Here is a 13,883-nt window from a genome sequence, read left to right as displayed (position 1 = left end):
ATCTCTTTGATTGAGCTTAGAATATCACGTAGAACACGCTCTGCTTACATCGTTCTTTAAAGTTTTGAACGTTGTCAGGACTCCTGACTCAGGAGAGCGAACTCTACAGCCCGGAATCAATATTGATTGAGAAAGAATGGCTTAAGTAAAACAAACAAATAACAATTAATAAAAAAATATATTTTTACTAATTAAAATAACTTTACTTAAGTTTTGTTTACTTCATGTTAAAACTATCATTTGTTTGAAAACTATATTCATATTTCATACTTCTTTGAATTTCAAACATTTTAAACTGTATACTAACTTAATAGTTTTAAAATTTATAGATAAGGAAATTTAATATAAATTAAAAAGTTATAACAATGCTTAGTGACTTTAGTTAAGATATATTGTTATTTCTTTATAGCAAAATAAGACCTAAAACTTGTTCGAAAAAATGCAAAATTTTATGAAAATTTCATTGCTATTATTCCTTTCTTGTAATGCTTTGAAATAGGCATCATATGTTGAATTTTGATATTTTAAGTAAGTATATTTTAAGAACATTTTAAAACTTTATCAAAGCACGAAACTTAAATGGTTAAGATTTCAAAAGTTCTAAAACTTTTGTTTTGATTAATCTTTAAAAATTGACGTTAATAAAATATAATTTCATTTTGTAAGTTACAGAAATTCACACTTTTATAATCTTGATTGAAATTTTTAAGATAAAATTCTACTTAACTAATTCTAGCTTTCTCTGACATATTTTAAATATAAAATACTTCTTTTTCTACAAAAAGCTAGTTTTAGAATTGCTGACACGTTATAATTAAAGTACAGACTGTTTAAATGAAGTGTTAAAATAACATTTTTTTATGCCAAAGTTAACTTTGGTTTCATTACTTTTAGACCTTAGACTTTATTCTTGAACTTTTATTACTTTGAAATTTAAATAGCTTTAATTGGAAAAATATTTAGTTTGTAAGTTTTTAAATAATATAGTTAGATTTTAATTTTAAACTGTTGAAAAATGTATTTTATTTAAAATTTTAGGTATGTAATATATGTATGTATTTATCTACAAAAACAACATATTTTTAATTTAAAAACAAGTAATTGTTAAACTATGCTTGTATGTTATATAAAAAAATTATTCTTTTTTCTGTTATATAAAACATACACTAACTTTAGCCGGCTCAGTTTGAATTTTTCAGTTTAAAAATTTAATGTGTCAGTTTGTGAACAGCTCCACTTGAAAGTTTAGTTTCACATTTAAAATTTCTAGATACTTGTATGAAACAAAAAAGATGTTAACTAACTATATTATTTCTTGATTATTTGTGCGTAAGTTTTATAAAATAAATATTTTATTGGATGTTATTTCAGAAACGGCTTAAACATAATCGCTGTAAATTCTAATCTAACCACTTTCCACCTGAAGTTAACAACGAGTCAGTTTTCAACAGAAATAAATATTTTATTAAATCTTATTAAAAATATTAATTTTTGATTGGATTACACAACATCAAAAATGTTTTATATCTGGTCAGTTAAAGCCTAATTTTGCCTTCATGACATTTATTCTAATTTTCTGAACAGAATTTATATTTACTCCAGATACTTTAATTCACATTTAAAGTAACGAAGAAAAATTACAATCGTTACTTATATAGATAGTAATGACATCCTATAAGTAACAAAAGAATAAGAAACTATTTTTTATAGTTCCTCATAGTAAACTTTTTGATTGTATTATGTATTTCACACTCCTAAAACTAATATTAAAAAAAATTGACAGTTATATTTAGGACTCAATTAACTTATGTGCCAACTTGTTTAAATATTAATCGTGAGGCATGATGGCGTTGAGATCTTAATGACAGCTTTGAAAACTCTCAGAAATGGAAGTTGCAAGAACAAAGCCGACACAGATAGAAAACACGTATAAACAATTATCAGACCAAATTCTAAAATGAAAAAATAAAAATTTGTATTAAATACAGGGTTCGTGCGCGAAATTTTTTTTATTTAGCCTGACTGAGAACAATTTAGCCTGACATTTTTTCAAAGTAAGGAAAATCCCCTTTAGAAGTCAAATAATTAGGTATTGGGGGGTCTTGATTAGTACTATTGTAGTCTCCGACTTCAACCAGCTTTATCTCAAAAACATTTTGAGCTTTAAAAATCTGCAAAAAGCAACTCATTAGTTACAACTCAATAAAACAAGACTAAATTGTCAAAAAGGTTATTTATCCCCCTATGCCCTTAACATAACAAATTCAGTGATAAGTTTTAAAATAAGTGTTAAATCTAATCTATTAATAGTGAAAAAATTTACTATATACTACTAAACACAATTGTTCAATTTAAATAAGCACTAAGTAAAAACATTATAACCAGAAAATTAATAATAAAAAGACGTGAATTGTTGTGTTTTATTAAAATTTAAAATGAAACGTTTACACGAGTATTAAAATAAGCAAAAATGTTTATTATTGTATTTTGACTAATACTTAAAATTCAACCATAATTATAAATCCTAAACTCTAAATAAGTACAGTGATTGTTGACGTCGTATCAGATTTAAAAAGCTTACACTTAAATAAAAAAATCTTTAATGTTTTGTTTTTGTAAAGAAAAATTAGTTGTACCTAAAATTTGTACTCCCACAAAACTTAGTATTTGTATCTTAAAGCTAAGTTTTAATGTTGTGAATATCTCTAATAAATTTAAACAATCAGTAAAATATATGAATAAACTGCTAAGAGTTTTAATCTAAAAAGTATTTGCTATAAAGCCTTTAAATTAGAAATTAAAACAGTTCAACTAACTAAGCTCTGAAAAACATAGCTGACGTATAAAATTCAAACAAACAACTAAGTTGTTGAACTAAACTGTAATGTTTAAATTGTTTTTTTTTTTATGAATTTTCATAATTATGACATATACAATCTACCCAAAACGAAATAATGAAGACTCTAAAAATTTTTTTAGAGATTCAACAACAGGTCTTAAGCATTTATATTTACAAATACTTACTGATTTTGTCTTTAATGACTAAATCTTTATTTATAAATAAATTCACATTTCAATATGATCTTAAAAAGATTTCTCATTTTTCTTAATCAAAAATTTTCAAGCATTTGAACTGAGATTCTCAAATTTTTAATTAAAAAAACTGATTTTGCCTGACGTTTTTCAACTTTTTTCAAAAAAACTGATTTAGCCTGACGCGCACGAACCCTGTAAATAGTGTATTTTTGCTAGACCTTGTTAACTAATTATACTATTTTGTAATAATAAATAAAACTTATTATCTTAACTATTCAACTTCTCAGGAAGATAGACTATTTTATACAAGACATTATTACCATAAACGTATCTTGAATAACTGTTATTACCACTTTTTGCATTTATATATAACTATCAAAACTTCCATTTATCATTTTAAATAGTATAAAGAAAGTAGACGGCCTATAAGCACACTATCGATTTGTATGAAAGTAAGAACATTAGTTCTGAGTTCAACATTTTTTACTACCTGTATAAAAAACTAGCATACAATTCTCATAAATTAGAACTTTTAACATCATTTAAACAGGGTTCAGGTAACTGTGGTCTATGAAGGGTAAAAAATCGGCCTGCGAACATGCAGAGTTGCCCCACAAAAATAAAAAAATGAAACTTGCAACAAAAATTCTCAGGTTTGAAGTGAAGAGCAAAAACTATAACAACGACTGCAGCCCGCGAATGTTTTTATTTTTTTAAATTTTCATGCGGCAAACAAATGCCTGCCGACTCCAGATTGAATCAAATGTTTATGATTTTACTAAATGATTTTTCTATTCTGACAAAAATACATTGTATTAGAATTACATTAATAAAATAAATTTGAATGTACCAATCCCTCAAAAACAACAGTTTGTCAAATATAAGTAAGAGATGCAATATATAAATTTAAATGTTAGAACTATTGCATAATAAAACTTTAATAGAAAACTTGTGTAAACAATATTTTTTTGTAATTCTAACTTATATAAACTGTTGTTTATGTACTCATGAAGTTAGTTAAATACTTTTTTAAATAACATAAAATTAATTTATTTTTTATGATAAAACTTTTTAAATTAAAACACAAACGCGAATTAAATCTTATACTAAAAAAATCAGGATAATAAGAAAAATACGCGTAACATTTTTTTTAAGATATACGGATTTGGAAGTGTAAACAAGAAATAGCAACCTAGTAAGGTAATTTGAAATTGCTTATTTGAAAAGCTTGAGTTTTTAAAGATAAGTGATAAAAACCGATTAAACTGACAAAAGTTAAAAAGCTCAACACTATATATTTTTAAAGCTGATATCTATAACTAAAGCCGCTTCATAATTTTCGTCCAACTTTGATCGGAACAACTGCGAGTGTTGCCAGGAATGCGTGCTGTTGCTGCCTCCTTGATTGAACAAAATGGCTTTCAACGATATGGTTTTGCATCCCTCGTACCTCGATTCGAAGTAATTTTTGTTTCCTATAATAAAATACTTTATTACAAGTCTTACAAATGAAAACTATCATTCGTTTTAATTAACATAAGTTTGAATGTAACCTGGTAAGTTATGACTTAAAGCAATTTTTGTGCAAATTTAAAAAAATTGTTAGAGATCTTAACATTAAAAGTTTTTATTACACAAAAAAAAACCAAAAATATTTGTTTTCTGAGCAAAACTTAATTTAATTTATTTGATGTTTGATACATAGCAAACTATATAAAATTTACAAACAAACCAGGTACAATTTTGTCGCATAGTTTTTCTGACGTAAGTAACCAACTGACAACACCATGTTCATATGTTTTACTCTTCACAGCAACCATGACACTAGACACCAGGTATCCTTCCGGTAAGTTTACAGTCCACGTTATATAGCCTCGTTGAGATTTTTCGTTACGACACAAATAAACCTAAGAAACTCGTTAATAAAATTTGTTGCTGAAATTAAACATAAAGATTTGAAAAAAAAAATGGCTGTTAAACTACTTTGGTAAAACTTTAAGTTTAATTTGTACAACTACCAATTTTCTAAATAAATAATTTTTTCTGTTTTTATAAAATTGCCTAACCTTGACATCAATTAATTTTTAAATTCTTTCTGGTTTAATATTTTATTTTGTATTAAAATCGTACTTTTGTATTTAAAGCACAGTAAGTTATAAATTTATTTGAAGCAGTATATCTTTTAAAAAGTAGATCAGCATAGCTACTTTAAAAAAAGGGTGGTTGATAGAAATAATATTGTTTATATACATAATTAAGTATTTTTTTTACGGTAGATATAAATAAATTCCCAGGTTTAATTTGGGTTATAAAATTACTTCAAAACTTTTTTTTAATTGGAAAAAAGTTTTGAAGCAGGAGCCCCGAATACTAAAGTTTTGTTTTACTACAACGTATTTGTTATACTACTTTTTTTTATTGAAAAGGTAAAAGTATACTAGTAAGTACAAAAAGTTTACAAAATGCTTTCATAATTTACCATTTTCCAATCTAGTTCTTCTTTTCGCATCATATTTCTCGCTTTACAAACATAACTCTCCCAGCAATACTCCTTTTCTTTACCTATAGGTCTGTTGTACCTGAAAAAATTATGAATTTTATTTTATAATATTTTTTTTTTTTGAACTTAGATAATGTGTGTATTTGTAATTTGTAGATATGTTTTGCCAGCTTAACAAAAACAACAGTCACCTCTTGTGAATCTACGCACATTGTGTCCACAGCAAAAATGCGTAACTAAACGAGAGAATCTTGGCTAGATTGGCTGTGTTCTTATAATGCATTTGAGTAAATACAGTTTGGGACTTTCTTACTTTTTTGTTTACAAAAATAGTTTTCATTCAAGTTGTACAGTGTACATATATGTGAAAAGTTTTTTTAATAAAAATGGTTTATATGTATACAAAGTATTTTCTTCTACTCTGTTCCTTTCCCACTTAAGATTAATCTTGTATTACATGGTATTACATTAAGTTTCTTCAATACCATGCAAGACAAGTTTAATCCTAATTGGGTAAGGAAGAAATTAGCTAAAAATAAAAGATTTATTGAGCCGAATTGAAACTTTATGTCATTAATATTGTGAGGAATTGTACATTGTACCTTGTTTGATTTATAAGTAAAAAAAGGGGAGTGAAGACACCTAAAACATAAAGAGCAAAGCCAAAATCAAAAGGTTCCTCATGGAAGGCAAAAAATAAAAGTGTAAAAATCTAAATTTTATTATAAATGAACCTCCTTTTATATTTTTTAATTAATAAATGTTAGTCAAGGCACATAAACTTAGAAAGTCTAAACAAGTATAGAGGTGAGTTATCATTTAAAATTATATATAAAAAAATAAGTATATTCTTAACTAAACACACACAATAAATATAAAATATTAAAAAAATTCAAATTTATTTTATATAATTTTTGAGAATTCTAAAATGCATATCTAAACGAGAGTGCGTAACCAAACGTGTGCGTAGATTCGCGTGAGGTGTCTGTATAGACTTTTCCAAAAGGTAGAAAAAGCCTTTATTTGAAACTTTTTTAGGGACACTTAATTTATTAACACATTCCAAAAGAAATGGTTTAAGATTAAAATTTTAAACTTATTTATCAAATTCGTCTATAATAGGTATTGAAAATCTACAGCCTGGGGCCGGATCTAGCTCCCTTGGTTAAACAAAAAACTAGTTTTCAAAAAAGTTTATTTTCAAATTTCTTATTCCTGTTAGTAGTTATTCTAACAAAACACCTACTTTCAGGTAAACTATGATGAAGTCATCTTCCTTTTTTATACCGCTCACTTATATGTTATAATAAAAAACTTATTTGTTGTTGAAGTTTGTCTTAGAATAAATTTACTTTTTAGTATGCTATTACAAAAACAGCGGTCTGCGATATACTTTCTTTAAAAATATGGTTGTTTGTTTAAAAAGGCTGCTGACAGCTAGTCTTAAGAGAAAGGACTTTTTTACATAACCGATTAGAACCAAATTTAAGCACTAATAAGTGGTACTAATTTTTAGCAAAATATTAATAATACACAGATAAAATTATCAATAAAAAATACTCAATCAGTCAAATTTAATTAATATATTATTTTAAAGGTTACATAAGTGAGACAAAGTAATCAAAATTATTAAAATATTTTACAATGCAACCAAAATAGCCTCTCCTTGCAAAAATTTAACATGTAACCAAAATAAGAAAAAGTTCAGATTATATCTATATAGTTAAACACATATAAATGCAGCAAACAAAATTATCTCGTAGTAATTAATTTAGTCTTTATGATAAAAGATATCTTAACAGAAACTTTGAAAATTTCACCGAACCTTTAAACAAAAAAAAACGTTGTGTATAAATATTGCCCAAATATGATCGTAATTTGTGTTATTTCAATTACGATTTATTATTCTCCTAACTAACTTGTTAATAAAGGCTAAGCACAAAAAAATAATTACATTACTTATTTAACTTTACGAAAAAAACTATATAATAAAAGCTTTTTTGCAATAAAATTACAAGTTTGCTTGAAAATTATGGGCTCAAATTTATAACGTGTACTAAGGTAGATACAAAACTCACAAGTCTTCCACAGGAAAATATTCTACCCTAAACCTTCTTTCTGTTAGTTCATTTCGATTAGGAGTCATTCCTTCAACGTTTTGTAAAAGACCTTCCTGTTTTGCTTGGCTATGCCCAACTTCACCACGATCAGATCGCCATTCGAGACTTCCCGAAGTTCTACCACTGTAAGTTTCATCAGATCCAGAAGGTTGTCGGTTTTGATGAAAAGTTTTTAACTCCTCAACTTCTTTAAGCATCATTTCTTGAGTTTGTTGCTAATAGATTGTTGTTTTTTATAAGTATTTGTATTACACGCAACCAAAAATATTTCTTTTTACATAAACCGTCAAATATAACTTTAATTTTTAAGTACAAAATTTTAGTTGAAAATGTTCAGATTATACGCATGTAAATTAACTGTGTTTACTTGAAATTTAGTTTTTAGAATTGCTTAAATTATAAGTAATTTAATAACTTGTTTTAGACGACAACATTTTTTTTTTTAAACAAAAATGATATAAATACATGTATTCAGAATTGTAGTTAACTGTCAAGTTTTTTATTATACGAATACAAACGGTTGAAAACAGACATTAAGCTTAATTTTTATTCAAAAACTATTTTAACAAGTAGTAATAAATTAAAACTAAAAATAAAATTATAAATTCAGTTATTGCACGGAATCAAACTTTTAATTGTTGGCTCATACGAGCTTGCGCAGTGTTGTTGAAACTCTTAATCAAGTCTGAAAGCCAATCTTCCTTAAACATTCTAAACCTGCGATTTCGAAAGCCTTCAACATCGTCACGTGAGTACCTCATAGTGACGTCACAAACCTCGAAGTAATTTTCATGATTTATTTTTAATTTGTACAAGTTTTTTACAATGAAGTTATTCAAATGATATTTATAATTATGTTATAATATAAACACATGCTGTAGGTAGAGGATTAAACGAACTTGATGACTATTAGCAGCAACGACTAATGAAAGCTTTTTACCCCAGCCCCTTTCATAAATAAGTGGTTTGTCCAGTAAGTTTTCGCAAGGATCGCAGTGTTGCCATCTATCGTACAAGTAAACCTGTTTAAATAAAAAATATAAGCAAAGTTTGTAAGAACTTAAAATAACTGCTGCAATTTATTTATCAATTAATCTTTTATTTAAAGATTCTCAACTTTATCCACCTGGGATATTATTATTTGTATTGAGTCATATATGTAATTTGTAATGCTTTTATGTTAGAAAATTATATTGATTAAAATATTAAATTTTATCAATGCATAATTTAAGTTTTAATTTTTTTACAGCTAGTAGGTTTTCTAAGATCAAAAAACTGTTAAGTTTTCAAACAAAAACAATATATGATTTTTTTTAAATAAAAAATATAAACAACTGTTTAATTTAACATAAATAATTTTAGCAAAAAAACATAAAAAATCTCCAAAATATATGTTTTTTTTTTTTCGTTTAAAATCTTCATTGTAATCACAATAGTTTTAATTTAAAATATAAGCTGTACCGCCTCAGGATATTTCTAACTTAAGGTAAACTTTCTTGAAAATCAAACTATCACATACAATGGAAGTCACAATACGAAACTTAAGTTTACTTACATTTGCAGTTTATATTTATTTAGTTGAAGCAAACGAAGATAAAAAAGAATCAGGTATAACTAAGTTTTTGTTGGTTTTAATAACAAATTTTGTAGCTAATCACAAGCAGATAGTTTTTTATGCTAAAGTTGTTTGTGGTTTTTTTTTGTTCTTATTGAAGCTTTTCTTTAAAAACAAAAAACTTTATTACAATATAATCAAAATGTTGTAAAGAAGTTCTCAGTAAAATATTTTTAGCTATTGAACAACTTTTACTTTAGTCAGTTATAAAATTTTAATGAATTAACTGTTTAAATATTTTATTTTATTTTTTAGAATAAAACTAAGTAATTAAGATTTGGTTATCCCAATTCAACTTAATGAAGTACATGCACTTCATAAAAAAACTGACAGTTAAATGACTTCTAATACTTTATTATTACATTCAATACATAAATCATAAATGTATAATAAAAACTTGAATAATAAACAATAACCTTAACAATAAGACTTAAGAGTTTAAACTCAAATAGCAATTACATTTTGGTCTGACATTTTTAAAATAAGCGAACGTTGAAAATACAAAAACTACTATACTGTTTCAACAACTCGTTACACAATAACTCTATCTAACTATTAATTCTAATTTATAAAATAAATCATATAGAGTATATTAATAAATTTTCTTATATTAGCACTATATTTTATACTGTTTAGTTCAAAAATCTCAAAATTAAAAACAAATACAATTAAGTTATCAATTTTTACTGATAAATTTACATTTCAAAAATACAGGATAATTATAACAACTCTAAAAAAATTTCATACACCCAACATTCAAAGAGTGTAAACCTCAAGTAAACACACCTCTTTTTTTTTGTTCTACTTACACAACTCATCTACACAACTCATCTACACAATCAACAAATCTAGTAACAGTACTCTTACAGATAACAACATCGTTATACTCGGGGTTGCTCTTTCACTGACGGTAATATTTGCCATATGTGGTATTTTCATTGGTTTGTACTTTAAAGTTGAAAAAATATGCTGTTGTTGCCGTGATTACGATGAAGGGGAAGACCGAACTGGCAACAACGACTATGGTAGTTCAAGTGTAAAACAGATTTCAGGGGTTAACAACCCGTCAATGATTTACCCAATCAACTATTCCACACAACAAGTTTGTTTGCAATTTATTGATAGCTATTGTTAAACTAGTGATGGGAAGCATTTAAAAGTTGTATGTCTATTTTACTTCATTACACTAAAAGAATGATCCAAAAATACTTAATTTAAATTATTTTTAAATTTTTTTAAAATAATTTTTTCGTCCATAAATAAAACTAGTTAGTACCAAATAATTCTTAAAAAAACATTAAGTATTTTATAAATTTTAAAAACATATTAATTTCTTTTTATCTCAACTATTAACTATGAAGTCTAAACTAAAATTTTTATGAACAAAATTAAATAAATTATGAAAAAAAAAAACTGATAGGAACCTCAAAAGCATGTTAAGCCCTCAAAATCACCAAGAAAAAAATTCTTTTTTTCTAACATACCAAAAATTAAACGGAAATGGAAAAAATCAAGTGAAAGAAGTAACTTAGTAATGGACCAAATTCCTATTCCATTCAGTTCCACTACTACACAAGTTTTCATTTTTTGTTGATAAAACAAACTTTTGGTTGTTTCAAAAGTTACAGTGTATAATTTTAATTATATAAAAACTTAAAATTTAAATTGTTTTTAAAACAAAACTAAATAATGATCAAAAAAATGACAAACTTTTAATTTATTCTCGTGCGTTTAGAAGCAAAAGTTATTCACATATACAATTTTATTTAAAAGTTTGGTAATTCTATTATAGTCAAACATGACTAAATTTGTCCATGTATACTTTAAATTTTTCATAACAACTGAAAGTTTAAGATTATTAGTATTTATTATGGTATGAGAAAAACAAAAACATGTCTAGACATAACTTGTAATTATATACTAAAAAAAATATAAATCATATGGCGCTTGAACGTTAAAGCAACGAGAGATAAGTTGTATTTTTCATTTCGCATCTTGAAAATTATAAAGTATACTTAATATTGATAAACAAAAAAGAATTTAATGATAAGTGATATATAATTATATGTTTATATATATCTGTGTAGTTTTATTATAAAATTTTAGTCAATAGTGCTCAACAAAAAATTAAAGCAAATTATTTAAATGGTACCTTAAAAAAACTAATTTAAGGTGGAAGGGCAACAAATAGTAAAGAAGACAAACGAGCAGGAAAATGAAGTTTCTTTTTCTCAGCCAAGCAATTCTGCTTTTCAATATCAAGCTTATGGTGATGCAGCTCAAAACGGCTCTAAAGACATATTATATTGAGCTTAATGCTTACTTAAAAAAGGGTATGAAGAAGCTAATCAAAAGCAAAACAACTACTTTGAAGCACTTTTGTTTTTTCGTAACTTAAAAATATGTTGCTTTTAGTTATAATTACTTCAAAAATATTTTAATTTATTAAATAGTTTAGCAAACTTAAGGTTTTCTAATCTTTATAAAATAATCTAATCTATGTCTTTAGACTATTTGTCATTTGATATCTTATACTTTAAGTTTAGACATTTATCTTTATATAAAACTAAATAAATGATTTAACTATTTGCCATTTGATGTCTTTTGTAACTTGTTTTTTTATGCAGTATAAGCTTTTTCAAAAAAACCGTTGCTATTTTTTATTAAAGTCGGTTTAAAGAAGTTTCGTTATGCTCAATTTTAAGTATATACGAATTTTAAACACTCAATTTAATTTTGTATACAGAATAATAATCAATAAGTCTTTAATTTGTAATAATTTTATTAATTTTCAACGTAGATTAAGTTTTGAAAGTTACTTTTAATTTACATAACAATTCACTTAACATTTATTTTTATAATAACAATTTATTTATTACATTTTATTCATTTTTTTAATAATTAAGTAGTTTATGATATATATGATATCACAAATGGTTCTTAATTTAAATCAGGGTTTTCCAAAAAGAACCATATGGCCCCCTTGGGGGCATGACTAGTAAAGAGACCATAATTAAGAACCTAACTTAAAGTAGATATATATGAGTTGATGATAAAGAGAAAAAAAAAATAGTTATAGGCGTATTTAAGGGTTGTTTTAAAAACATACACTAGGTATTACGGAAAATATTGAAACTTAATCTATACCACAAGCTATTATAATAAGCTGCAAAGGGGGTGCTGGTCATACAGCCATAATTTTAAATTTACACTAGATAATCTTGAGTTGATGATGAACAGCAAAAAAAAAGTTGAAGGTGTAGATAAGGAAAGTCTTTTGAGAAATCTAAATGGAAGGGGCCATTGTATTTTTTGTTTCTTCAAAGGAAGCTTATGAAAAAATATTTGGGAAACCCTGTTTTAAAAGATCAATCATATAAATAAATATTTTACTTTCTTTATATGCAACATGCGTTTTACAAAAATCTACATGTAGCATTTAATTATTGTTGTCAAAGTTATATTTTATTTTTTCTTTATGTTGCATTTAGAACTTTATAAATTTCTAATTTTATATATTAAAATAGTTTTTATTTATGTTTTTTGAATAAATAACTTGATTTAGCAAAAGTTTTAGTTTCTCTACCTATGTGAAAATAAAAACTTGTTTTTTTTTTAATTTTGTTTTAATCTGTGTAGTAAATTTCAACAACAGTAACTTTCAACGAAGCCACGCATGTTGAACTAAATTTAAAAGTTCTACTATAGGTCATAGTTTTAAGTGGCTTCAAACTTTAGTTTTGAAATAATGTTTTTTAAGCTTTGTTTTCATTTAGTGTATGAATAAACTTAATTTATTATACATCAAGAAATTTTAAGCATCATTACAAATCTAGTAAAGATTTTAAAATTGAAACTCGTTGAATTTTTTTAAAATTATCTCAAAAAGAGTATAGATTGAGAAAGTAAAAATAACAGCAAAGTATGTTTGACAAGTTTTAAAGAAGCTAAAACTACTCTTAATAAAGTAATAATAAAACGCTATGTAGTTTAGTTCAATTAGACAATAAACAAAAGGATTTACAAATCATATTATAAAAACTTAGCGAACATCAAATAACAAACGAACATTAACTGTGTCCTGGACAGATTTGAGTACTATACTCGATATATAAATCTTAAAATTAAAAAAAATTTGAAAGAATTTTTTATTTTATTTTACTTTAATTATTTGTAAGTAAACAACTTTTTCATATATCTAAAGATCATTTAGCAAATCAAGACAAGATACTTTTTAAAAAGTAAAATTAATGGTAATATATTAAACCAATTTTTTTAAGATGTGTAGTTATGCGGTGCAAAGGTACACAGCAAGTTACTGTAAGTGTAACATATGTAATTAGTAGTAAGAAATATTTATAAAACAGACACGGTCTTACATAAATAATGTTAACCTAAAATACAAAAAAGTAAACATCGGCATTATTAAAAACTGGACTTTCATGTGCCGTGAGACAATCTCAATTAAACAATAAGTTTTGATCACACAATTGGATCATTGTGTTTTGCCAAGTGGACAATGTACTTTTATGTTGTACGGCAATTATACAAGGCTAACGTAGCTGATTATACCACTAAACAGTAGCTTAATGGTAAAACATGATAAACTGTA

At 25.3% G+C, this 13,883-nt stretch overlaps 2 protein-coding genes across 2 annotated transcripts; one reads left to right on the top strand and one right to left on the bottom strand.

Moving 5' to 3' along the window:
- Positions 1-4,097: 4,097 nt before the first annotated feature.
- LOC145847692 (peptide-N(4)-(N-acetyl-beta-glucosaminyl)asparagine amidase-like) lies at positions 4,098-8,672 on the bottom strand. The gene is made up of 6 exons (XM_082953678.1): positions 8,556-8,672; positions 8,286-8,432; positions 7,615-7,871; positions 5,516-5,615; positions 4,769-4,943; positions 4,098-4,511 (listed from the first exon to the last, which is right to left on the bottom strand). Exons 2-6 carry the CDS (start codon positions 8,415-8,417, stop codon positions 4,327-4,329), a joined length of 849 nt encoding a protein of 282 aa, XP_082809804.1. The 5' UTR covers positions 8,418-8,432; positions 8,556-8,672; the 3' UTR covers positions 4,098-4,326.
- A 493-nt stretch (positions 8,673-9,165) lies between these two features.
- On the top strand, positions 9,166-12,334 carry LOC145847693 (uncharacterized). The gene is made up of 4 exons (XM_082953679.1): positions 9,166-9,264; positions 10,141-10,373; positions 10,692-10,847; positions 11,444-12,334. The coding sequence occupies exons 1-4, from the start codon at positions 9,177-9,179 to the stop codon at positions 11,579-11,581; spliced, it is 615 nt and encodes a 204-aa protein (XP_082809805.1). The 5' UTR covers positions 9,166-9,176; the 3' UTR covers positions 11,582-12,334.
- The last annotated feature ends 1,549 nt before the right edge of the window (positions 12,335-13,883 follow it).

Source organism: Thalia democratica, unplaced genomic scaffold (genome assembly GCF_965202585.1).
Source record: "Thalia democratica unplaced genomic scaffold, ktThaDemo2.hap1.1 HAP1_SCAFFOLD_1048, whole genome shotgun sequence".
In the NCBI taxonomy this organism is placed as follows: Eukaryota; Metazoa; Chordata; class Thaliacea; order Salpida; family Salpidae; genus Thalia; species Thalia democratica.
This window is presented reverse-complemented; position numbering and strand designations above follow the sequence as displayed.

Bases quoted from the DNA above. Each gene is read 5' to 3' on its own strand.
- LOC145847692 (XM_082953678.1), bottom strand. From the start codon at position 8,417: ATGAGGTACTCACGTGACGATGTTGAAGGCTTTCGAAATCGCAGGTTT. The intron at 5,616-7,614 runs GTGAGTTTTGTA...TAATTTTTTCAG, and splicing joins TATTTTCCTGTGGAAGACTT to GTACAACAGACCTATAGGTA. The intron at 4,512-4,768 runs GTTTGTTTGTAA...ATTTTATTATAG, and splicing joins ATGCGACAAAATTGTACCTG to GAAACAAAAATTACTTCGAA.
- LOC145847693 (XM_082953679.1), top strand. From the start codon at position 9,177: ATGGAAGTCACAATACGAAACTTAAGTTTACTTACATTTGCAGTTTAT. The intron at 10,374-10,691 runs GTTTGTTTGCAA...AAAAACTGATAG, and splicing joins TCAACTATTCCACACAACAA to GAACCTCAAAAGCATGTTAA. The intron at 10,848-11,443 runs GTTTTCATTTTT...AACTAATTTAAG, and splicing joins TCAGTTCCACTACTACACAA to GTGGAAGGGCAACAAATAGT.